The 23,034-nt window shown below is 55.9% G+C and overlaps 1 protein-coding gene across 5 annotated transcripts in view; it reads left to right on the top strand.

The window, feature by feature from the left end:
• The window catches only part of LOC136638225 (leucine-rich repeat and fibronectin type-III domain-containing protein 5), a 62,827-nt gene extending 43,684 nt beyond the window's left edge, over window positions 1-19,143 (top strand). The window contains exons 2-4 of one of the 5 annotated variants that reach the window (XR_010793590.1): window positions 7,784-9,191; window positions 16,865-18,291; window positions 18,869-19,143. Coding sequence is in view for 4 of the 5 variants with exons in the window: in XM_066612540.1 (XP_066468637.1) it covers window positions 7,804-9,191; window positions 16,865-17,834 (2,358 nt within the window). In the remaining variant the exon portion in view is untranslated. Of the gene's footprint in view, window positions 1-6,965; window positions 7,031-7,783; window positions 9,192-16,864; window positions 18,361-18,868 lie in introns of those variants that run through there. The other 4 variants (XM_066612602.1, XM_066612484.1, XM_066612475.1 and 1 more) reach the window with 4 other exon arrangements.
• Window positions 19,144-23,034: the final 3,891 nt, after the last annotated feature.

Raw genomic sequence — 23,034 nt, 5'->3', positions numbered from 1 at the left:
AGCATTATTAGGCATTTTCAGCTTTAGGAAAGCATTGCACAGGCCTAAACACATAAGAACATGAGAACAGCCCCACTGGATCAGGCCACAGGCCAATCTAGTCCAGCTTCCTGTATCTCACAGCGGCCCACCAAATGCCCCAGGGAGCACACCAGATAACAAGAGACCTGCAAAGCCTCCTGGGAATTGTAGTTAAGAACATAAGAACAGCCCCACTGGATCAGGCCACAGGCCAATCTAGTCCAGCTTCCTGTATCTCACAGCGGCCCTCAGGGGAGAGATCTTGGGGTGGTGGTGGACAGGTTGATGAAAGTGTCAACCCAATGTGCGGCGGCAGTGAAGAAGGCCAATTCTATGCCTTAGGAATCATTATGCCTATGATCATTAGGAAGGGTATTGAGAACAAAACGGCTAGTATTATAATGCCCTTGTACAAATCTATGGTAAGGCCACACCTGGAGTATTGTGTACAGTTCTGGTCGCCGCATCTCAAAAAAGACATAGTGGAAATGGAAAAGGTGCAAAAGAGAGCGACTAAGATGATTACGGGGCTGGGGCACCTTCCTTATGAGGAAAGGCTATGGCGTTTGGGCCTCTTCAGCCTAGAAAAGAGATGCCTGAGGGGGGGACATGATTGAGACATACAAAATTATGCAGGGGATGGACAGAGTGGATAGGGAGATGCTCTTTACACACACATAACACCAGAACCAGGGGACATTGAGTGTTGGGAGAGTTAGAACAGACAAAAGAAAATATTTACTCAGCATGTGGTTGGTCTGTGGAACTCCTTGCCACAGGATGTGGTGACGGCATCTGGCCTGGATGCCTTTAAAAGGGGATTGGACAAGTTTCTGGAGGAAAAATCCATTATGGGTTACAAGCCATGATGTGTATGTGCAACCTCCTGATTTTAGAAATGGGTTATGTCAGAATGCCAATGCAATGGAGGGCACCAGAATGAGGTCTCTTGTTATCTGGTGTGCTCCTTGGGGCATTTGGTGGGCTGCTGTGAGATACAGGAAGCTGGACTAGATGGGCCTATGGCCTGATCCAGTGGAGCTGTTCTTATGGAAGGCCACCTTGTCCGTTCCCTGAATGTTTCTTGTGAAGCTTGAGATTTGCTTCTGGGCTTCCATTAAAATGGCATATTTCTTTTCATTTAGAGCCTCTCGAGTTCTTACAACAAATAATGAAACATTCATAAAAAGAGCCATAAAGTATTAATACCAGGTACTAGTTAAGAGTCAGTTATTGCAGAAAGACGCGAGCAGGAAAATTGCTGTCTCCTGCTTGGCAAGAGGAGCTGGGCGCCGCCTCCTTCTCCGCAGAACGGGAAAGGCCTCGACTGACTCTCTGAGGGCAAAGGGGAGACTTCGGCTGGCATCTTCCCTGGGAGAGGAGTTCCAAAAGAGCTGCACTCCTCTTCCCCACCCAGCCAGCCTGGTCTAGATCCAGCACCCACACGCCCCTCGTCCACACTGGGGCACCTTTGGCTTCTTTTCCAGAGGACTCCCACGGTTGCCTTCCGGAGACTGGAATGCCGGTGGCAGCAACCAGTCTGCCCAGAAAAGGGGTGGACCTCCCTGCGTGTGGCAGTGCTGGAGCCCGCCTTGTCCAGGCCTTCGCGGGTGTCCACTGGGCTGGATTGGGATGCTGTGAGCAGGACTGTGGGTTGGTCCACCAGGTGGGTTGTGAGCCAATTTCAGGTGGATCCCCATTCATTTCAGTATTTTATTTTTAGTATACTAAACTTGATGCCCGCACGGCGTGTGATTGCATGTGGGGAGATCTGTACTTTCAACAGACTACACTGGATATGCTTTTAACAGTGGTAGTCAGTGGGGCTTACTCCTGGGTCAGCGAGGATAGAATTGCAGCCTGAGATGGTTAAACGTTTTTCCTGCTTGATGTCAGGAGTCCTGGGCTGAAAGGTTTGAGAATTGTCTGCTGCAGTAGCAGAACAGAGAAGAGCGCCCAGCGGGTCCTGACGGGGCGGTTGTGCTCCTTCCCTCTCCTCTCCCAGCCGGCGTCTGCTCCTGCCTTGGCACTCTTGGCCTTTCAGGTGCCAGTGTGTGATGTCACCTCCTGGTGCTGTTCGGCACCTGGCATCACGCTGGGGGGGCGGGGGGGTGGTCTGGGCCTTGTCTTTTCTCAGCCGTTTCTGCTGTGAAGTCTCCAGGGAGTCCTCCCCAGCCCCATGTCTGCGGGATGCCCATGTTGCTATGGAGGTGAGTGAAGGGCATCGTGCTCTGGTGGCCGGTGCCTCCGTGGCTGACTCCAGAGCGGGTGCTGAGGGGCAGCTGCTCAGTCCCTGGTGTTTGTGCTCAGAGTCCACCTTGTGGTCCCTGCTTGCAGCCCCAGGGTGAGGGCACCCGAGGATTTGCAACGAGGCGTCATCGGCAACTGAAGCCCCTCGGCGCTCTGCTCCTTTTTGACTGAGCTGCTGGGACTCCCTAAGCAGGGCCAGGAAGCAGGCGTGACCCTGGGGTGGGCAGGTTGACTGCACCTCAGTAGGCAGGTGGTTCGTGCGTCCAGTGAAGTGTCCAGCCTGTTCTAGACGGCACCGCGCCTCCCCTGAAGAATAAGGCCTCAGCTAGAACAGCAGGATCTCTGGAACCACATTTGTGGTGCCTGTGGCTCCCCGCTGGCTGGCCGGCCTGCCAGCTGGAGCCCTCCCAGCCAGCGTCACCAACTCTCTGGCAAGTTTGCGATGCAACTGCTGCAGTGCATGATGCGTGGTGCTGTCTTTGCCTGCGAGGTGGACCACCAAATCCAGAAGCCTGCAGCGAGACTCTTGGCTGCTGGGCCTGGTCCTCAGAATCTCTTGCAAGTCAGGGAACGATTGTGTTGGGGGGGGGGGCTTTGGCCTCTGGGCACTGGGTCTTCTCTGGGAAGCCCCCGGATTCAGAGGAGGGCCTCCTCCTGCCCTGCAGACCTTTCCGGACGCTTGGCTCCTCCTTGGCGTGCAGCCACCACCTGAGCTGAGGCCTTTTCACTCCTGGCAGCCCAGCTCCAGCATGCAGCCCAGTCTGCCGCCAGCAGCCACTGGCTGTGTGGGGACTGCGGAAAGCTGCTCTGATGAATCCAGGCGCTTCCGGGTGTGAACGGAGCTGATTTGCAGTTTGTCTTGTGGTTTGTTGCTGCTTTCTTCTGTTTGGCTATTTGTGTTGTTCATTTGGAACTGCAACAGAAGGCATCTCTCTCTGGACCAGATCTGACGGAAAGCTCTTCAAACTCTCCAGAATGAGAGCAAAGTTCAGCTGAAATGTCTGCATGGCTTCCTCTTTGCCGACAATGCAGCTGTCACTACCCACTCTGCCAAAGATCTCCAGCAGCTCATGGATCGTTTTAGCAAGGCCTGCCAAGATTTTGGACTGACAATCAGCCTGAAGAAAACACAGGTCATGGTTCAGGATGTGGACTCACCTCCCTGCATTACAATCTCTGCGCATGAACTGGAGGTTGTCCGTGACTTTGTGTACCTTGGCTCAACGATCTCCGACACTCTTTCTCTCAATACCGAACTAAACAAACTTATCGGTAAAGCAGCTACCACGTTTTCCAGACTCACAAAAAGAGTCTGGTCCAACAAGAAGCTGAGGGAACATTCCAAGATCCAGGTCTACAGAGCTTGCGTCTTGAGTACACTTCTGTACTGCAGCGAGTCATGAACTCTTCGCACACAACAGGAGAAGAAGCTGAAGTTTCCTCTCCTGTTGTGAGCGAAGAGTCCATGACTCACTGCAGTACAGAAGTGTACTCAAGACACAAACTCTCTAGACCTGGATCTTGGTATGTTCCGTCAGCTTCTTGTTAGACTAGACTGCGAATCTGGAAAACTCACTGGTGAGTCTCTTTGTGAGTCTGGAAAACTCACTGGTGCCCTTGTGTCACCCACATTAGAAGAGTCCCACTGCATCATGCCAAAGGTCCATCTAGTTCATCTTTCTGAATCTCAAAGGTGGCCCAGCAGGTGCCTCTGGGAGCACACAAGACCAGAAGAGACCTGCATTAGGTGCCCTCTCCTGAATTTGGCACTCCGAGGTAGCCTACTTCTAAAATCAGGAGATTGCACATACTCGTCATGGCTTGTAACTCGTGATGGATTTTTCCTCCTGAAATTTGTCCAATCCCCTTTTAAAGCATCTAGGCCAGATGCCATCACCACATCCTGTGGCAGGGAGTTCCACAGACTAATTACACGCTGAATTAAAAAAAAAATTCTTTTGTTCTAACTCTTCCAACTCTCCATTTTAGTGGCTGTCCCCTGGTTCTGGTGTTGTGTGAGAGGGAAAGGACCATCTCTTTATCCATGCCCTGCATAATTTTGTATGCCTCTATCGTGTCCTCCCATGCGCTTTTTTCTAGACTGCATGGGGGGCATGATTGACATGACTGACCAGGGAAGCTGTGCAGCTTCAGCGAAGGTGGGGGGGGGGGAGAACTGGACGAGGCATCCCCTCAGTGAATGGAGCCAGTCTGTGACCACAGATCTCTAGTGAAAGGAGAACGCCAGTATTCCCTTGCGCACCAGTCGCCCCTTGGCCTTGAGTCAGGCTGGTCTCTGGAAGTCCGGCTCCCAAGTCTTGACCAAGAAGCCAAGTGTTCCCTGGGGAGCAGGCATCAGAAACAGCTACGTGTGAGCCCAGTGAGGAGAGTAGATGTGCTTGACTCTGTGCACTGAGGGCTGTGGGGTGTGATGGACTGAATTGGGGAGATGGTGTGGGGCGACTTTTCCTTCCCCTTTGTCACTGGTACCAGTGGGAGCTTTCATGCGGGGCAAGGAACAACTGCAGAGACCCAGCCCAGATTGGGCTATGGGAAAGGACCATTTCGTCCCTCCCCCCACCCGATCCTGTGGTGCTCAGCCGCTGGCTGCTCTTCAAAGAAGAAGCTGCCTGTTGCCAGATGCCTGGGCATGACCCATTCCCTGGGAGGCCTCCCGCTCACGCCTTCAGCAGAATTGTCAAGACCACGAGGATGTCCTGGGTGCCCCTCTGGCTTGGGGTATGGTGGCTCCTGTGCTGTTTGGGTGCTGGACTTCTTTGTTCTTGCTACTGCTGCTGCTCTGTTATGTGATGGATTTTATTCGTTTCAACTTCTCTGCTGCCTTGAAGGCCAACATGGCCTGGAAAGGGAGAGAAATCCATGCCTGACTGGCCCTGGGATGGGTGGGGGAACTTTTCCCTAGCTGGGGGGGGGCGAAGGAGGTCTGCTTCCAACCCTCTCCGTTCAACACACACACAGCCATAACAGACACAGCACCTCATCCTCAAAACCTTCTTAAGCATCATCCTTGATATTTGCTTCCTGCCGGAATTAATGCAAAAAATTGTTCTCCGTGGAGAGGTGCAAATGGCTTTATTCTGAGTTTTTACCATTTCTTGCAGTCAGGCTGAGCGGAAAAGGGAGGAAGTGTAATTGGCACATTTCCAGTCCCGAGCCGCCTGGCTCTCCGCGCAGGAGCCTGTAGCCTCCTCTGCCTGAACATATAAATGGAAGTAATATTGGCTTCTGCGGAGAAGAGATTGCCCTCTCTGCCCCCTTTAAAAATGGATTTGTTTTGAGAAGCACTTCCCAAACCTTCATCTAATGCGCACAGATTATCTCAGGCATCTGTGGTGGGACTGGCAAGAGACAGGCAAGCTCCGCCTTTGGCCCTGGGACTTGGAGTGTCTGTAGGTGTGGGGACTGAGAGTGGGGGGGGGGGTGCCCAGGAACGACCAGTTCAGCATTCTGATTCTGGGAGGGAGGAAAGGCCTCTCTGGGCACGATGGAGGCAGTGGGTCAGGAGGAGCTTGGTCATCCAGCATACGCAGGCAGATTTGAAACAGCGCCCGCACTGGTTGTGGCGCTTTCGTTAATTATTACATTTACCTGTCGCTTCTCAATACAGGAGTTCACAGCACAGTGACACCACTAGGGGCCAAAATTTTGAAAACCATCTGGAAAAATTGTATTCTTGAATAATATCATTGGAAAAGTAAGTCCATGCAATGAAATGATTTGTACTGCACTCTATCAAAGGTTCTGGCTAATTAAGCAGAGAAGGAAAACCCAACTGCCTTGTGTCACAGAAAGTGAGTTTCCTTAACTCAGAACTGACCAGTGGGACTGACAGTGCAATCCTGTGCATGTCTACTCAGAAGTAAGTCCTGTTGTGTTCAGTGGGGCTTTTTCTCAGGAAAGTATGTCTAGGATTGCAGTTTGAGTGTTCCGAGAGCCAGTGAGGTGTTACGATGTCACAGCAGGGAACCAACGAGGTGTTCGTATAAGTCGGCTCTCATTTCCAAGTATGAGCACCAGAACTCTTATTCAGCTGTGTGAAGTTGGCCACTGATTTCTTTCTTTTGTTTTTTGTTGTTGCTGTTGGTTTCTGGCTTGTTTGGTGACCTGGACTGTTCTAAGGTCACAGTCCTTAGAACAAATAAATAAAGTGCATGGGGGTGACCCCAGCCCTAGTGCTGCTGCAGCACTGAGACTGTGCATAAGATCTTGTAATTCATTCTGTATGGTCTGGTATGGGAGGACGGCTGTCGTGGGGGTGACGCATGAACTCTCACATCAGGTCATGCAAACCCTAGAGATGCCTCTACTGGCACTTACCAAATCCCGTAACACCCCCCAGCACAGAAATGCCTCCCGAAGGCTCCTCAGAGATACACCAGCAACAGAGTTGGCTTTGAGGAGTCCCCTGGGAGTGGCAAGGGAGGTGAGCGAACCTTTTGGTGACAGACCTCTCCGGCTGGCCTGCTCTGCAGCTGGCCACAGGATGCAGGGGAGGCTGTGTCAGTGTGTTGCGCTGTGTCAGCTCGGATGGAGCCCCGAGGCCCTGATCCGTGCCTGTGCTGGATGTCTTCCGACAGCTCATCAGCTCCACAGAGCTCAACTTCAGGCAAAGCATCTGGAACTGACTCTCCAGTGCTGACCAGCAAGCGGCATCTGGTGCTGGTGGTGGGAGTCACAGAGGCCTCCTGGAAGCCCAGCTCCCTTTGTTCTCTTTCCCGAGGCTTCACTACAACTGCAGGTTGGTGAGGACGGGGCTGTAAGGAGACTTTCAGCCCAATCCCAACTTGCACTGGAACAGGCAGGCCAGTAGGCTGGTGCTGTGTCCAGCATGAGTTTGGGGCTGGCTGTGGCTTGGCTTGCGCAAGGGGAAAGAATTCCCCTTACCCCGTGTAGAACAGCAGAAGCGCCACTTGATGAGGTGGCGCAAATCCAAGCAGCCCGAATCTGCCCTGGGCTGCCTAGGAACAGGGCTAGGATCCTGGCCCTGCCCCCCACCTATGGACCTGCCCCCCCACCCACCCTGGAATGCTTCTTCCCTGCCCTCCCCACGCCCCCTGCAAACCCCTGCGCCGCCCAAGCTCGGCCAAACCTACCCAGCTGAGTCTTGCTTCGACACGGGGAAGCCGGTGCACAGCCCGGTGCTCAAAATTAGGTGCAGACATGCTTTGCGGCCCTCCCAGGCTAATGCAAGGAACCTGCACCAGCTGAAGGGTGCGCTAGGATTGCGCCCTTTGTAAGACATACTCAGTGATGCTCGGGGAGAGCACTGATCTGAGGCCCTTGGAGGGCGCGCAGAGGCTCAGCATGTTGGCGCGAGTGCGCAGAAGCCTTCTTTCCTTTGTGCCAGGCAGTGATCTCCTTGGTCTTGTCCAACAGACAGGACTTGAAGCGGAGGCCTCTGACATCCAGATTCAGGCCCCAGACCCCCCTGGTGTTGTCGTCGGGGCTCTCCGGAGCCCCCTGTAACGCTCTGCCTTCTGCTCTTTTCCAGGATCCGGACCCTGCTCTACAATGGAAAAACTGCTTCTGTGCCTGCTGCTCATTGGCTCTGTGGTGAAGGCCCAGCTCTGCCCCAAGCGCTGCGTGTGCCAGATCTTATCGCCAAACCTCGCGACGCTTTGTGCAAAGAAGGGGCTGCTCTTTGTGCCCCCCAATATTGACAGGAGGACCGTGGAGCTGCGGCTGGCGGACAACTTTGTGACCAGCATCAAGCGGAAGGATTTTGCCAACATGACCAGCCTGGTGGACCTGACCCTCTCCAGGAACACCATCAGCTTCGTCACCCCCCACGCGTTTGCCGACCTGCGCAACCTGCGGGCGCTGCACCTGAACAGCAACCGGCTGACCAAGATCACCCACGACATGCTGAGCGGGCTCTCCAACCTCCACCACCTGATCCTGAACAACAACCAGCTGACCCTGATCTCCCCCACGGCCTTCAGCGACGTCCTGGCGCTGGAGGAGCTGGACCTGTCCTACAACAACCTGGAGACCATCCCCTGGGACACGGTGGAGAAGATGGTCAGCCTGCACACCCTCAGCCTGGACCACAACATGATCGAGAGCATCCCCAAGGGCACCTTCTCCCACCTGCACAAGATGACGCGCCTGGACGTCACCTCCAACAAGCTGCAGAAGCTGCCCCCGGACCCCCTCTTCCAGCGCGCCCAGGTCCTGGCCACCTCGGGCATCATCAGCCCCTCCACCTTCGCGCTGAGCTTCGGGGGCAACCCCCTGCACTGCAACTGCGAGCTGCTCTGGCTGCGGCGCCTCTCCCGGGAGGACGACCTGGAGACGTGCGCTTCGCCCCCTCTGCTGTCCGGCCGCTACTTCTGGTCGGTGCCCGAGGAGGAGTTCCTGTGCGAGCCGCCGCTCATCACCAGGCACACCCACGAGCTGCGGGTGCTGGAGGGCCAGAGAGCCGTCCTGCGGTGCAAGGCTCGTGGGGACCCGGAGCCTGCGATCCACTGGATCTCCCCGGAAGGCAAGCTGATCTCCAACGCCACGCGCTCCCTGGTGTACGACAATGGGACGCTCGACATCCACATCACCACCGTGAAGGACACGGGCTCCTTCACCTGCATCGCTTCCAACCCGGCCGGGGAGGCCACCCAGTCCGTGGACCTGCACATCATCAAGCTGCCTCACATCGTGAACAGCACGAACCACATCCACGAGCCGGACCCGGGCTCCTCGGACATCTCGACCTCCACCAAGTCTGGCTCCAACACCAGCGCCAGCAACGGGGAGGTCAAGGCGAGCCCCGACAAGAAGGTGGTGGTGGCGGAAGCCACGTCCTCCACTGCCCTGCTGAAGTTCAATTTCCAGAGGAACATCCCCGGAATCCGCATGTTCCAGATCCAGTACAACGGGACTTACGATGACTCGCTGGTGTACAGGTAAGGGCCGCTCCTTGCTCTGGGCGGCCCTGGGGCCGCTTCCCGCTTACGTTCTGCTGGCCCCGAGCGGTCCAAGGCCAGGGCCAGGGCCGGGCCCTTCGGCCAGGCCTGCCCCAGTTGCAAAGCGCCCAGGTGCTCAGGTGGGAGGGCTGGCCGTGGCAAGTGCAGGATCAGCAGGTGGGAGGCCAGCGGGGTGCTGGTGCTGTGTTTGAGGGGGCGGAACAGAAGCGATGGCTCAGTGGCCTCCCCAGGGAACACGTTGCCCACCCTGAGGGAGACTCGGGCCTGGCCAGGCCTGGGACCATCAGTGGGCATGAGGTGCTGTCACTCAGCAGCTAAGGCCAGACTGCCTCAGGCTCTTCCAGGGCCGGCAGGTCTTGTGCTTCTGTAGAGTGCAAAGACCAGCCACAGTCGAAGCCCCGATCAGGTGGGACCATCGTCAAGACTTGCAGTGGAGCATGCTGTACAGTGTCCCAAATGCCATCACAGGAGAGTGCCTGGCCACCTGCAAGGCGGCAGCCTAAGCCAGAATAGGTGGGGGGCAGAATGCAGTGGATTTGGGGAGGGAGGGGCAGGAGAGGGGTATCCCAGTGCGAGCAACCTGCGCCATGACACCCCCTCTGAGACCTCTTGACTCGCCCCCTTTGTCTCTTGAAAATGCCCACTAAAGAGCAGAACAGGTTCAAGGAGACCCATTGCCAATCAAGGGACTTACGGAGGGAAAGGGAGAACCATTTCCCTGTCCCCTTCCGAGCCTCCCTGCTATGCTCGTTTTGGCCCAGCTGCAGCAGGGCAGAGGAGAAGACGGGGCTGCTGCTTAACTGTAAGAACATAAAAAGAGCCCTGCTGGATCAGGCCACAGGCCCATCCGGTCCAGCTTCCTGTATCTCACAGTGGCCCACCAGATGCCCCAGGGAGCACAGAAGACAGCAAGAGACCTGAATCCCGGTGACCTCCCTGGTATCTGCCATAGCCCATTTCTAAAATCAGGAGGTTGCGCATACACATCATGGCTTGTAACCCGTAATAGATTTTTCATCCAGAAACTTGTCCAATCCCCTTTTAAAGGCATACAGGCCAGACGCCGTCACTACTTCCTGTGGCAAGGAGTTCCACAAACTAATGACACGCTGAGTAAAGAAATATTTTCTTTTGTCTGTCCTAACTCTCCCAACACTCAATTTTAGTGGCTGTCCCCTGGTTCTGGTGTTATGTGAGAGTGTAAAGAGCATCTCCCTATCCACTCTGTCCATCCCCTGCATGATTTTGTATGTCTCAATCATGTCCCCCCTCAGGCGCCTCTTTTCTAGACTGAAGAGGCCCAAACGCTGTAGCCTTTCCTCATAGGGAAGGTGCCGCAACCCAGTCATAATTTTGGTTGCTCTTCTGCGCCTTTTCCATTTCCACTGTGTTCCCGAATGGGCGCAGTACAGGATGGATGACAGAGAGGCAAACAAACAGACAGGAAAATTCAAAGGGCTTTGGAAAAAGCTTTTACTACGTTTGCAGACGGGTCCACCACAAAGGCATGATGGACGAAGAATGGGTTACAATGCTACAGTTTTTATAGGGTCTTCTGAATAAAGGAGGGGTACAAAAGAGCACAAAGAAAGAAGGTGAACATTCTTGGAAAATTACCAAGTAATCAGACAGAGAGCATGGACAGCATCCTTATCATTTTGGAATGTTCTGTGGGAAGCACAGTGCAATGTGTATTGACAGGGTGTTTACATACAAAATATCCATTATCGAGGGTTGGTAATCAATTACACCACTTTATCCTAAGCGTCCTGCCTCACACCCTTTTGTTCCTTACCATCTGTCCTTCCTTGGAGGCCCATATTTTGCATATTCAGCTTATCTTGTTTAGCCTGATCTTTCTGAAGAGGAGGGTGATTGGTGCTGATGAGTGGCATTCCTGAGCAGAGGCCAGAGAAGGGACTAAACCAGAGAAGCCTGATCTTTGGAGCCAGGCATTGTGGGTACTGGAGTATTGTGAGCTGGGCATTTTGGGGACAACTGTGTCCTTTTTGAGATGTGGCAACCAGAACTGGATGCAGTACTCCAGGTGTGGCCTTACCATTGATTTGTACAGCAGCACTATAATATTAGCCACTTTATTTTCAATACCTATTCTAATAATCCCAAGCATAGAATGTCAGTAAGTGTAAGGTCATGCACACTGGGGCAAAGAACCAAAACTTCACATATAGGCTGATGGGTTCTGAGCTGTCTGTGACAGATCAGGAGAGAGATCTTGGGGTGGTGGTGGACAGCTCAATGAAAGTGTCGACCCAATGTGCGGCGGCAGTGAAGAAGGCCAATTCTATGCTTGGGATCATTAGGAAGGGTATTGAGAACAAAACGGCTAGTATTATAATGCCGTTGTACAAATCTATGGTAAAGCCAAACCTGGAGTATTGTGTCCGGTTCTGGTCGCCGCATCTCAAAAAAGACATAGTGGAAATGGAAAAGGTGCAAAAGAGAGCGACTAAGATGATTACGGGGCTGGGGCACCTTCCTTATGAGGAAAGGCTACGGCGTTTGGGCCTCTTCAGCCTAGAAAAGAGGCACCTGAGGGCGGACATGATTGAGGCATACAAAATTATGCAGGGGATGGACAGAGTGGATAGGGAGATGCTCTTTACACTCTCAAGTAACACCAGAACCAGGGGACATCCACTAAAATTGAGTGTTGGGAGATTTAGTACAGACAAAAGAAAATATTTCTTTATTCAGCACGTGGTTGGTCTGTGGAACTCCTTGCCACAGGATGTGGTGATATCATCTGGCCTAGATGCCTTTAAAAGGGGACTGGACAAATTTCTGGAGGAAAAATCCATTACCATGATGTGGTAAAATCCATTACAAGCCATGATGCGTGTGTGCAACCTCCTGATTTTAGAAATGGGCTACGTCAGAATGCCAGATGAAAGGGAGGGCACCAGGATGCAGGTCATGTCTTGAGCGCTCCCCGGGGTATTTGGTGGCCTGCTGTGAGATACAGGAAGCTGGACTAGATGGGCCTGTAGCCTGATCCAGCTCAGAACCCATCAGCCTATATGTGAAGTTTTGATTTTTTGCCCTAATGTGCATGACTTTACACTTACTTACTTACATTGAAGCGCATCTGCCATTTTGCTGCCCAGTCTTCCAGTTTGGAGAGATCCTTCTGGAGCTCCTCACAATCACTTCTGGTCTTCACCACTCGGAAAAGTTTGGTGTCATCTGCAACCGTAGCCACCTCGTTGCTCACCCCTGTCTCCAGGTCATTTATGAAGAGGTTGAAAAGCACCGGTCCCAGGACAGATCCTTGGGGCACACCAATTTTCACCTCTCTCCATTGTGAAAATTGCCCATTCACACCCACTCTCTGTTTCCTGGACCTCATCCATTTCCTAATCCAGGAGAGGACCTGCTCTCTAATTCCCTGACTGTGGAGTTTTCTCAGCAGCCTTTGGTGAGGGACCATGTTGAAAGCCTAATTGTTATCGAGGTACCTGAACTTCATTTGATAAAACTGCAGGGAGTTTTTCTAACCTAGGCCTGCCTGGTGAGAGGCTTCTCAATGCTTGGAGGTTCACTGTTTCGTTCCTCTCTTTACCACTTCCCCTGGAATATCAGGAGCAGCCTCTGGATGCAAAATGTCTTTGAGCATCAAATTAAAGCAGAAATTAAGCAAAGCAACAGGAAGTGTTGTGACACCAAAGGCTGCTTTAGGCTCCGCAGGCAGCAAGCCGCCTCCTCCAGCAGCACCAGCCCAGGCCAGGGCGCAAAGCTGCTTGATGGCACATGGTGCTCAATCTGGTGACGCCCTTCTGAAAAGTTATCTTGCCTGCCGATGGTAACTTTGAGCAGAAGATGATGGTGATGTTGGTGCGTGTTCACAGACGTGTTGTTTTTGACTGCATTTTGTTTGTATTCACCTATGGAGTCCTTCCCAAGGACCTAGGATAGGTAGCTATTTCTTGTCTTCATGTTGTTGTTCGGTTTTTGCACAATCAGACAGTGTCATTGACTGGTTTGTTTTATCCAGACATCAAGTCCTTCCCAAGGACCTGGGATGCCTGGTTTCTCTCCTCGAAATACCATCACAAAATGCAAGCTGTTCCCAGTATTGCTGCTTTTTGCAGTCAATTGATGGTAATTTCTGTTGTTATTGTTCTATTTGTATTTCATACAGTTTTCAATGGAGAGAGAATGCTTTGGAGTGTCTGTTTAGGCAATCAATAAGTCTTCTGAGTAGTTTTAAATGGGACATTTTTAGGAATTGTATGTTATTAATAGCTTGTTATTCACAAGAAGTGAAATGAATGAACTAGTAACAATAATGGGCCTCTTTGGAGGCAAAAAGAGGAGTCTTGTTCCTCCTGTGATGCATTCGTTGTTTTACTCTTAACAAAAGTATAACAGAGCGTGATAGGAGGAGGAGAGAGCCATGAATGAGAGCTGTTGTAAGCCCCTCATTGGCCAGTAGACCAGCTGCGGGGTAGAATCAGTGAGTGGACTTAACCTTTGTGTTACAAGAATGCGCTGACAGCAGTAGTGTGATGCACCCCCCCCTCCCGAATGTGGGGATGAAGTAGTTGGCAACCTTCAGTCTCGAAAGACTCTGGTATCGCGCTCTGAAAGGTGGTTCTGGAACAGCGTCTAGTGTGGCTGAAAAGGCCGATTCGGGAGTGACGATCCCTTCCACACTGGGAGCAAGTGCAGTCTGTCCCTGGTCTGTCTCCCTGGCTATGGGCCTTCCTTCTTTGCCTCTTCGCCTCAGACTGTTGGCAAAGTGTCTCTTCAAACTGGGAAAGGCCATGCTGCACAGCCTGCCTCCAAGCGGGCCGCTCAGAGGCCAGGGTTTCCCACTTGTTGAGGTCCATCCCTAGGGCCTTCAGATCCCTCTTGCAGATGTCCTTGTATCGCAGCTGTGGTCTACCTGTAGGGCGCTTTCCTTGCACGAGTTCTCCATAGAGGAGATCCTTTGGGATCCAGCCATCATCCATTCTCACGACATGACCGAGCCAACGCAGGCGTCTCTGTTTCAGCAGTGCAGACATGCTAGGGTTTCCAAATGGCTCTCTAGGTCGCCCCACTGCCTGTCTGTAATGGTGGAGCACCTCAATCTGCAAGACCGGGAGTAGACATAGAGAAGCCCCTCAGCACCACAGCCTGCCTTCCTTCCACTTAATGAACAAGACCTCTCCTGAGAGGCCAGCAAGGCATGTGCAAACCCCCCCCCCCTTTGCAGAGCAAAGTCCTGCTGGGCTCTCAGAAAGGCCGGCCAGAAACCAGCCAGATGGAGTCAGGCAAGGCTGCACATGTGTTGGGGAAAGAGAGTGTTTATCGTACACCGCTGGGCACAGAGGAATCTTCCCACACCCTGAGAGGCAGGGGGGCAGTGGCCAGGAAAGGAGAGCCCCAGTGGGTGGGTAGGTGGCCGCTTTCCCTGCAAGGGGAGGAGCGGCCCCACTGAACCAATCCCGAAGCAGTACTGAGCGCATGTGCACCACTTGCTCCGTGCTTGGGCATGCAACCCAGTCTGGCAATGGGTGGGTGGAAAGGTGGGGGGGGGATGTCTTCAAAAGTATTTTGTATGCCTCAGGCTCACCACCTCTGCCCCCGTCTGTGGCATTTGCCCCAGTGCCTGCTGCTCTCCCTGCTTGGTGGTGCCTTTATCCATTCTGGGCACTGCGAGAGGCCAGCTGGTTCTTGGGGTTGGGGCCCTGATGTCTAGCCCTGGTCCAGCCCAGCCCAGCTGCAGACCAGGGGGCACAGACACTGCTAGGGGCAGGCAAGTCTGTTGGCAGCAATGCAGGAGAGAAAACACGTTAAGTGGTGGTCTATTTTGGGATAATCCTAATCCCGCAGGTAATCTGATTAGTGCAGGATTGGGAAATTAGCCCAGCTAAGAGGACATTAACACCGTCCATTGGTGGTGGGGTCAGAGACGACAGACGAAGGGTGCTGGGGAAGGGAACTGCCTTCCAGGCCAAGTCAGTCTGGTCAGGGAGAGAAGCAGGAGTGTGAGCGCTGCATTTGCTGAGTGGATTGGCTTGGAGGCCTGGGATGGAGCAGTTTTGCCTTCCGGGACGAGGACGTGCCACACCACACTCTCCTTGGTGGTAGAAAAAGGCCGCTTCTTCTTGGGGAGAGGAGGAGGCATCGCAATTGCCTCAGTCGGGGCATTTCCTCGCCACACCAGAGTTTGTGGCCCTTTTTCTTTGTCACATGAGAAGGGAGTGCACAGAAAGCATTGGAAGGAGACCCTGCTGGTGACCTTCCTGGCAGCAGCCCCTCAGAGAACAGCATGCAGGGCAGGAGGAGGCCTGGGAGCCCGCGGGAGGCTCCCACGGATGCAAGTTCGGGGTCTCAGGTGGGGGGCCTCGGGTGGAAAAGCCACGGTGGGGGGGGCGCTCCCCAGCAATTTGGGCTGGCCTGAGAGTGCCAGTTGTGCTCTCGTGATGAGGGAGCCTGACAGGAGCTCCTCTTCCAGAAGACCGGATGAGCAACAGGCCTCCAGGGGCTGCAGATGCCCCCCCCCACCATTGATTGTCGGAAGGAGGCTCACCCTGTCGCCTGCTGTGCACTGGAGGCTGGTTTGTGTCATGGAGAAGAAAGCCCGGCAGGGAAATGGAGCGCGTGGAAGGAGGGGCGCTTCTCCTGCCAACCAGACTGCCCTGAGACCTGGACCCGGGGAGCACCCTCTCCTGCAGGAGGCACCTGGCTGGCTGGCTGGCTGGCAGGCAAGGGGGAGGCAGCCCAAGGAGTGGGAGGACTCCAGGAGAGCTCTACTGTTGTGCTTCTGGATCCAGCAGGAAGGGGGTTGCTAGGCATCCCCTGGCTCCAGGGAGGTCTCCTCTTCAGGCCCATCTCCCCTCCGCCTGGCTGCGGGAGGGTCCTGCTCCGCTCGCTCTGGGAAAGGGAGCCTCTGGCTCTGCTGCCCTCAGGCCGGCTCCTTCCTCCACTCTGCAGACCCAGCAGGCTCTGGTGGATTGCCAGGGCCTGCAGGCAGAACTCTTCCTATCTGAGCAGACAACCTGCCCAAAGCAGGAGGTGGAAGTGACCCTGGCCACTTGCCTTGGCTTGGGTCAAGTCCTGCTGACCCCTGGATTTGGGTGCTCCAGAGACCTCCCCTCTTGCCTGGGACAGTTTCAGCATTTGCCTCAAGGGCGCACTTGGGCTGCCTCCTCTTTGCCTGCCCTGCACCAACAGGTGTCGCTCTTTTGGCTCGTCCACTGGAGGGGAACTCCAGTGCCTGCCGAGGACCTTTTGCTGCCTGGAGCAGGGCCCTGAAGAGTACCCCTCCCCTGGCCTCTGCTTTCCTGTTGAAACCCCCTCCCAGGCCTTGTCTGTTGGGGGTGAACTGACGTTCCAAGCGGCCTGCAGGGATCCCTCCAGTGTCAGCCTCTGGAAGCAGGACTTCTCCACCCTGCCTGGCCCAGAAACCGCCTGTGCCGTGAGGAGGAGCGTGAGCCGGGGGGGGGCAGAGCCGTGAAGGCAGCAGGCGTGGCGGGGTGGGGGGATCCAGCCCCAGATCTCACTGCCCACCATTGGCTCAGTCCTGGTTGAATCCCGTCTCAGATGGTCAGAGGAGGGGAGGGGAGGAAGCGCATGGGGCAGGCAGCCCTCCCAGCCCCTCCCCCGGCCCAGGCCACTAACACTCTTCCCGTTTTGCCTAGAATGATCCCCCCGACAAGCAAAACCTTCCTGGTCAACAACCTGGCAGCGGGGACCCTGTACGACCTGTGCGTCCTGGCCATCTACGACGACGGCATCACCTCCCTGACCGCCACCCGCGTGGTGGGCTGCATCCAGTTCTCGACGGAGCAGGACTACGTGCGCTGCCACTTCATGCAGTCCCAGTTCCTGGGCGGGACCATGATCATCATCATTGGGGGCATCATTGTGGCCTCGGTGCTGGTCTTCATCATCATCCTCATGATCCGCTACAAGGTCTGCCACAACGGTGAGCACCCCAAGGCCGCCAAGGTCAGCAACGTCTACTCCCAGACCAACGGGGCCCAGTCGCAGGGCTGCAGCAGCAGTGGGGCTGCCGTGTCCCAGTCGGGCTCCAAGCAGGCCGTGGGGCACGAGGAGAGCCTGCAGTGCTGCAAGGTCAGCAGCGACGGCCCGGCGCAGGCCTCGGACGCCTGCTCCAGCCAGGACTCCGCCACCGCTACCTCCTCCGTGCCCCACACGTGGACTCCGGGCCCCTCCGCGTCGCAGAGACTGAAGCGCAAGTCTGTGCCAAAGCCTGGCGGTGAGCCGGCCCTGCTGAGCGACGGGGCTGCCGGTCCCGGCCTGGAGTCTCAGAACACGAACCGCAACAACTCCACTTCCCTGCAGGCGGCCGGCCAACCCCGCCTGGACGGTCCCCAGGGGCCCCTCCTGCACAAAAGAGCACAAGCCAAGCCAAGTAAGTTCCACACCTTACCTGCCGACCCGGCCCGGGCCAAGCGCCGCTACTCCTTGAGCGGGGAGCCGATGGAATACCGTTGTTGCGTTAACTCCTCCCCGCACGCGGGCGGATTTTGGTCCAGGCGGAGCTTGTCCGTGAATGGGATGCTCGTGCAGACGGACTGCGCGGCCGCGGAGCCTGGCAGAGTGGCCTTCTCGAGTGCTGAGTGGATATTGGAGAGCACCGTGTGATCCGCGATGGGTCTCTGTGGTTGCTTAAGGAAGCAGGCAGAGAATCCCCCATCAAACATTGTCTTCGGACTGGGGGCAGTCTGGCGCACTGCCCTCGCTGCGCTCGCACCTGAGCAGCACTGAGCACACTGGCGCCTTTCTGTCCGGGGGAGGGGCTTTATTTTGTGTTGTCATATAACAGCCTGAGAGCAAATGATAGAGGTGGAAGGGAGCCAAGCACCCGTGCCTTCCCCACGCTAGGACTGGCAGCCTAGCCCCGCAGGAGCAGGAGCACCCCGAGGAGCCCCTCTGGGAATGGGGGTGCTCGTTCCTTCAGTCCTGTGGAAGACCACTCAGTGGAGCCAGCAGCACACCCACCCACCCACAGGCACACACACGTCTTTTCCAAGTTCTCCGACCGTCTCTCCCTCTCAGCCTCCGTTTCTCCCAATGACCGTGGTGTTGCCTTCCTTTTCAGGCAAATGCTGTACAGAACCAACAACTCTGTGTTGTTATGTTGTGTAAAATAAAATATGCCATAAACACACCCGTGGCCAGTGTGACAGAGGGGCCCTTTTTGGGGGGCTCTGTGGTTGCCCTGTCTGCTTGGGGGGAGAGGGAGGTCCCCTGGGGCTGGGCCTGCTTGCCGCTGACTCCTGTGCCGCTGGGCCTGCAGGCAGACGGCTCTCCGGGTCTGGGGGCAGCTGCTGTGCGTGTGGGGAGGCCGGGAGCGCAGGAGGGCACTGCCTTCCTTGGCTCCTGCTGATGGGCGGGGGAGCCCTGTGGATGGAGACAGCCGTGGGTTGTTTCTGGAGACTTCTGTGCCCTGTCAGGGGAGGGGGAATCTCCCCCTGCCTGATGCAGCGTCACAGAGCCAACTCAAACTCTCCAAGAGATGCTGACCCACAGGGTTCCTGGGACTGCAGCCACCCTGTGCCCTGTGGGTGTTGGGGTTGGAGGGGCAGGCCACTGCCCCAGCAGAGTGCCAGCGAGGCCCTGAGTAGCCCTCCACACACTGCTCACACTTGTTCATCTGCGTGTCTTTTTTCTTCTAGGTTGCTGATGCGCACCAGTGATGCACACACTGATTAAACTGCAGCAACACGAGCGGTCGTGATTGGTCTCAACAGGCTGCCTTTGCGCTCTGTAGTAGCATCAAGGTGCATCTTTCATGCACACCTGTGCTGGTGACCTAGACGAAAAGACAGCCCCACCCGGAGTGGAAAACTGTGTCAAACCGCCTGGGCCAGTCTCGGCATCCATTTCCAAAATTCTCCAAGACCACTGGGAAGGCAGAGGCGCAGTGACGTCTGGGGCAGAGCAGACCTGTGCAGCATTCATGGAATGGGGTAATTCTCCTCCCCCAAGAGAGGTCTGCTGGCCTGCAAATTGCACCTCTTGGGACCTCTGAAGGGGAGTCCAGTGACCACGAGTAGGTTTTCTTCTTGCCTAGAGGCTGTAGCCAGCGGCAGCCATGCTTGGACTCCCCTTGAGCCCAGAAGAGCTTTCTGGAGAGGAATTTCTCCTGTTTCTCTTGCCCTTCTCCAGGGCTCCCCCCATTTGTTCCTTGCAGGCCAGTAGACTGGGCTGGCTGCGGCTCAGCCCTTCCTGTCAAAGGGCCTCGATGCAGAAGGCCGGTAGCCAGCTGGAACTCGGCTGGCCACCCACGCACCGTCCTCAGTGATCCGCATGGAGTCCAGTCAGGCCACTCCAGAGAGGGACTTCTGGAGGTGTCACAGCCGAGAACACCAGGCTGGCATCCCTCCAAGGCCGGCAGCGTGACCCGGAGTGTGCCAACGTCACCGCTGCTGCCTCTGTGAATGAGGAAAGGGCTCCTTGCCATGTTTCTCTTCCTTCCTCAGAACTGGAAGTGCAAGGCTTCCGGTCACTTTTCAGAGGACAGAAAGCTGGGGGTCCAGCCCTTCCTGTGTTGAGGAAACCACATGTGGGGAGCCAGGTGAGGAGGGAGGTGCGCCACTCCTCAAGTAAGTGGGTGGGGAGTGGGTGGCCGTGGCTCCTGTCAGCAGCTGCCTAGAGGGAGGCGCTCCAAACCCGTCACCTCCTGGGACCTTTGGGAATCCGCTGCCGATGCAGCCCTCTTCAGCTTGCCTCCTGGCTGGACGGGCTGAGCCGCAACCCTGAAGCAGAGCAAGGGTGCCGTGCCTTTCTCTGCCTGAGCCCTTGATGAGCTCAAAGCACTCAATGCCGGACTGGATGGACCCGCTTCAGCTGCTCCATTCAGCTCGTGAACAGACTGACCCTGGCCAGGACGCCCCCCCCTCAAAGGCCACCAACAGCAAGGGCACTCACAGACTCCCCCCCAGTCTGAGGGCAAATTGTGGCTTGAGAGAGGTGGCACCCATTGAAGGCAGTTCTTTGAAGTGGAATCCCAGAGGGTTGGAGGGCACAGGCCCCTCCCATGTCTGTTACAATGGCAGGGGCCAGGAAAGCAGGCTTTTAACCCCCCCCCCAACAGCTACAGGGGACTGCTGGAGAGAGACCTGGTCCTGGAGTGGCCGAACGTGGCTGCAGCAGGCCCCGGCGCCAAGGAGTGGTCCCAGTGGTCTGAGCTGCGTGGGAGGGACCTCTGCTTCCCTCTGCCTGCTGGTTGTGCCACCTTCTCGGCGATGGTTCGTCCTGCTCAGGGAATGTGCCAGGGGGGGCGGAGGCCTGAACAGGGAGTCAGGGCCCAGCTCCGCTGTGTTTGGGAAGGCTCCTCCCCCAGGTGTGTTTCTGCTGAGGAGGACAACTCAGTGTGAGGAGGGCTCTGCAGGGCTTGGCACTTCCTGAGGCTGATCAGCCCTTTGCAGCTCTTTCTCCAGCATGACTCAGGAACTGCTCTCTGCCAGCACTGCTTTGCAGAGAAAAGGCTGCCCGTCCCCTGCTGTGCCTTCTGCGGGCGGCTCTCTCCGGCTTCCGCTTCCGGACCTGCCTCTCCAGGGGAGCCGGGAACAAGGGGTGATGCGAAGGGAGGAAGGCAGGCTCTTGGGGGGTGGCGGCGGCAAAGCATCTCCACCTTACTGGCTGCTTGTCCAGTGCACCTCAAGCAACCCAGATGCTGCCGTGACCCGGCAGAGACCTGGCGCTCTTGCTCTCAAGTCCCCCGGATCCCGTTCATTCTGTTCCCAACACTCTTCTGGTTGCTGTTCCGGTTGAGGCCTCAGGTGGCCCTGGGGTCGCTTTGCACCTCCTGCTTCGCCGGTACAGATCCAGACATCCTGCTCCTTGGGAGATGTTCTTCAGTGCATCCTTGTGAGATGAATAGCAGCCCCTTCTTGTGCTGCCTCCCTTGGCCCATCCCCTGCCTGGGGGGAGGGGGGTGTTCAGCCCCCTCCCCCCCCACACACACTGCAGTCACCAGGCACTCTGGGGTGACCTGCAACTTCTGGCAGCTGTCTGGGTCCAGCCTGCCTGCTTCCTTCTAACCACTTGACCACAGAGGCTCAAGGATGCTTGGGGGAGGGGTCCAGTCCAGTCCCCGTCCTGCAGTGGTGGCCTTTTCAGTGAGAGCACCTGCTGTGTGAAGGTTGCAGCAGCAAAGAGTTCCTGGCTTCCTTGAGAGCATCCTTGGCGGTGGCTGGGAAGAGCCCCAGGAACAGCCACCGGCTTCTGAAGCGCCATCCCAAGCGGGTGTGTCGTTGCAAAGGGCCAAAGCTGTGCGTGCAGCAGTGGCCCGGCATCCGGGACAGACAGAATGCCTGTTGCAGACACTGAGATCAGGCGTGTATTAATTTGTAACTCAAATAGTGCCACCTAATTCCCCCGGTACCAATGGGGCACATGCTGCGCCCCAGAGACCTTCTGGGGGTAAGGGGACATTGGTTCCAGAGCAAGCCTCTGCTGCCCCAGTGGGCCTACTTGAATCTGTGGCATTTTGCTGGCCACAGTCTGAGCATCTGACTGAGCACACTGTTTGGAAACCGGCATGGGTCTGAGCAGACCTGGGTTGGGGGATCAAGGACATGGTGGGGGGCTGCTGCTTCCTCTCCTTCACAAGCCCTCCCCGCTCCAGTCTTCCCATTTCTCCACCCCCCCCCCCCACTCCTGCCCACCTACTGGTGCTGAGGCTTTCCTGGGGCTTCTCCACCACTTGCAGTGAGGACCCAGCTGCTCACCATTTCAGGGCAGAGAGCCCTGGGGGTTTGGGCTCCAAGTGCCTCTTACTACTGACCTGGTCAAAATGTGATCTCAGTGCAGGCTTGTCCAACCCACTTGTGTGCTGGGCTCCCCCTCCAGATGCACGGAGGTGGGCAGGGAGCCTGCTTCTCGGGGAGGCGGAGCCTTCTGAGAGTCGCTCTGCTGCTGCCTTGGCACCCCACTTGGCCTTTGTGAGTCCAGGAAGGCAGCGACCAAGGCCCTCAGCTACCAGGTGAGGGTTGGGGGTCCCCGATTCCTAAACCCTGAGGCAGTGGTGCCACCCAAGGGAGCTAATGGGGCACTAGGAGGGGCCCAATTCCGGTCTCTGCCCCACAGCCCCCACAGTAAATCACCTTGATTTAAGCGGATCCCTCCTGCACAATAGCCTGGGCCGCTTTCCAGCCCATCTTGATTGAACTAATTGCTGCCAATTAGATTGGGCTGAAGAGATGCAACCATCTTGCTGTGGAGCCCTGGCGGGCCAGGACACCCTGCCGCAAACGGTTGCCTGGGCAACTGGGACCTGTTCCCGTTCCCACTTCCAGCTGCAGGTGCAGGGACCAGAGAGGTCAGGCCAGATAACTAGAATGGAGGCAGGAGCCGGGGCATCTCCTCTGCCGCAGCTCTTGTAAGAAGAACCAAGGCCCGCGTTCGTTCCGCCGGGTGCTGTCTCTGCCTGGCCCTGCTGGTTCACTGGGGTTGGGAAGGTCCACTGTCTTGAGCCAAACTGCTTGACCTCGAAAAGCAGATGTTTTGTTCATCGCTTCTCAGAATTCCTTGTGCAACCGCCTCAAGGAAGTTGGCAACAAGGACAGACGACGGGCAATCCCTGATCCTTCCTCATGTGAAGTTCCTGCATGAGAAATCCTCCCCTCCCCCCACAGCCCCGCTTTTGAGGCTCAGGGGTCTCTCTGGAGCCAAACTGGAAATCTGTGGGAGTCCCCTCCCTCCCTTGCACAGATGGAAGCCCCTCCCTTCACGCCAAGGCCAGTTAGGACTCAGTCCAGGAAGTGGACAGAACGGAGCAGAACAGGGAAGCAGAAGCAGGCCAGGAGCAAAGGGCCAGGCAGGGGTCTCCGCACAC

This window comes from Tiliqua scincoides, chromosome 1 (assembly GCF_035046505.1).
Source record: "Tiliqua scincoides isolate rTilSci1 chromosome 1, rTilSci1.hap2, whole genome shotgun sequence".
Classification (NCBI taxonomy): Eukaryota; Metazoa; Chordata; class Lepidosauria; order Squamata; family Scincidae; genus Tiliqua; species Tiliqua scincoides.
This window is presented reverse-complemented; position numbering and strand designations above follow the sequence as displayed.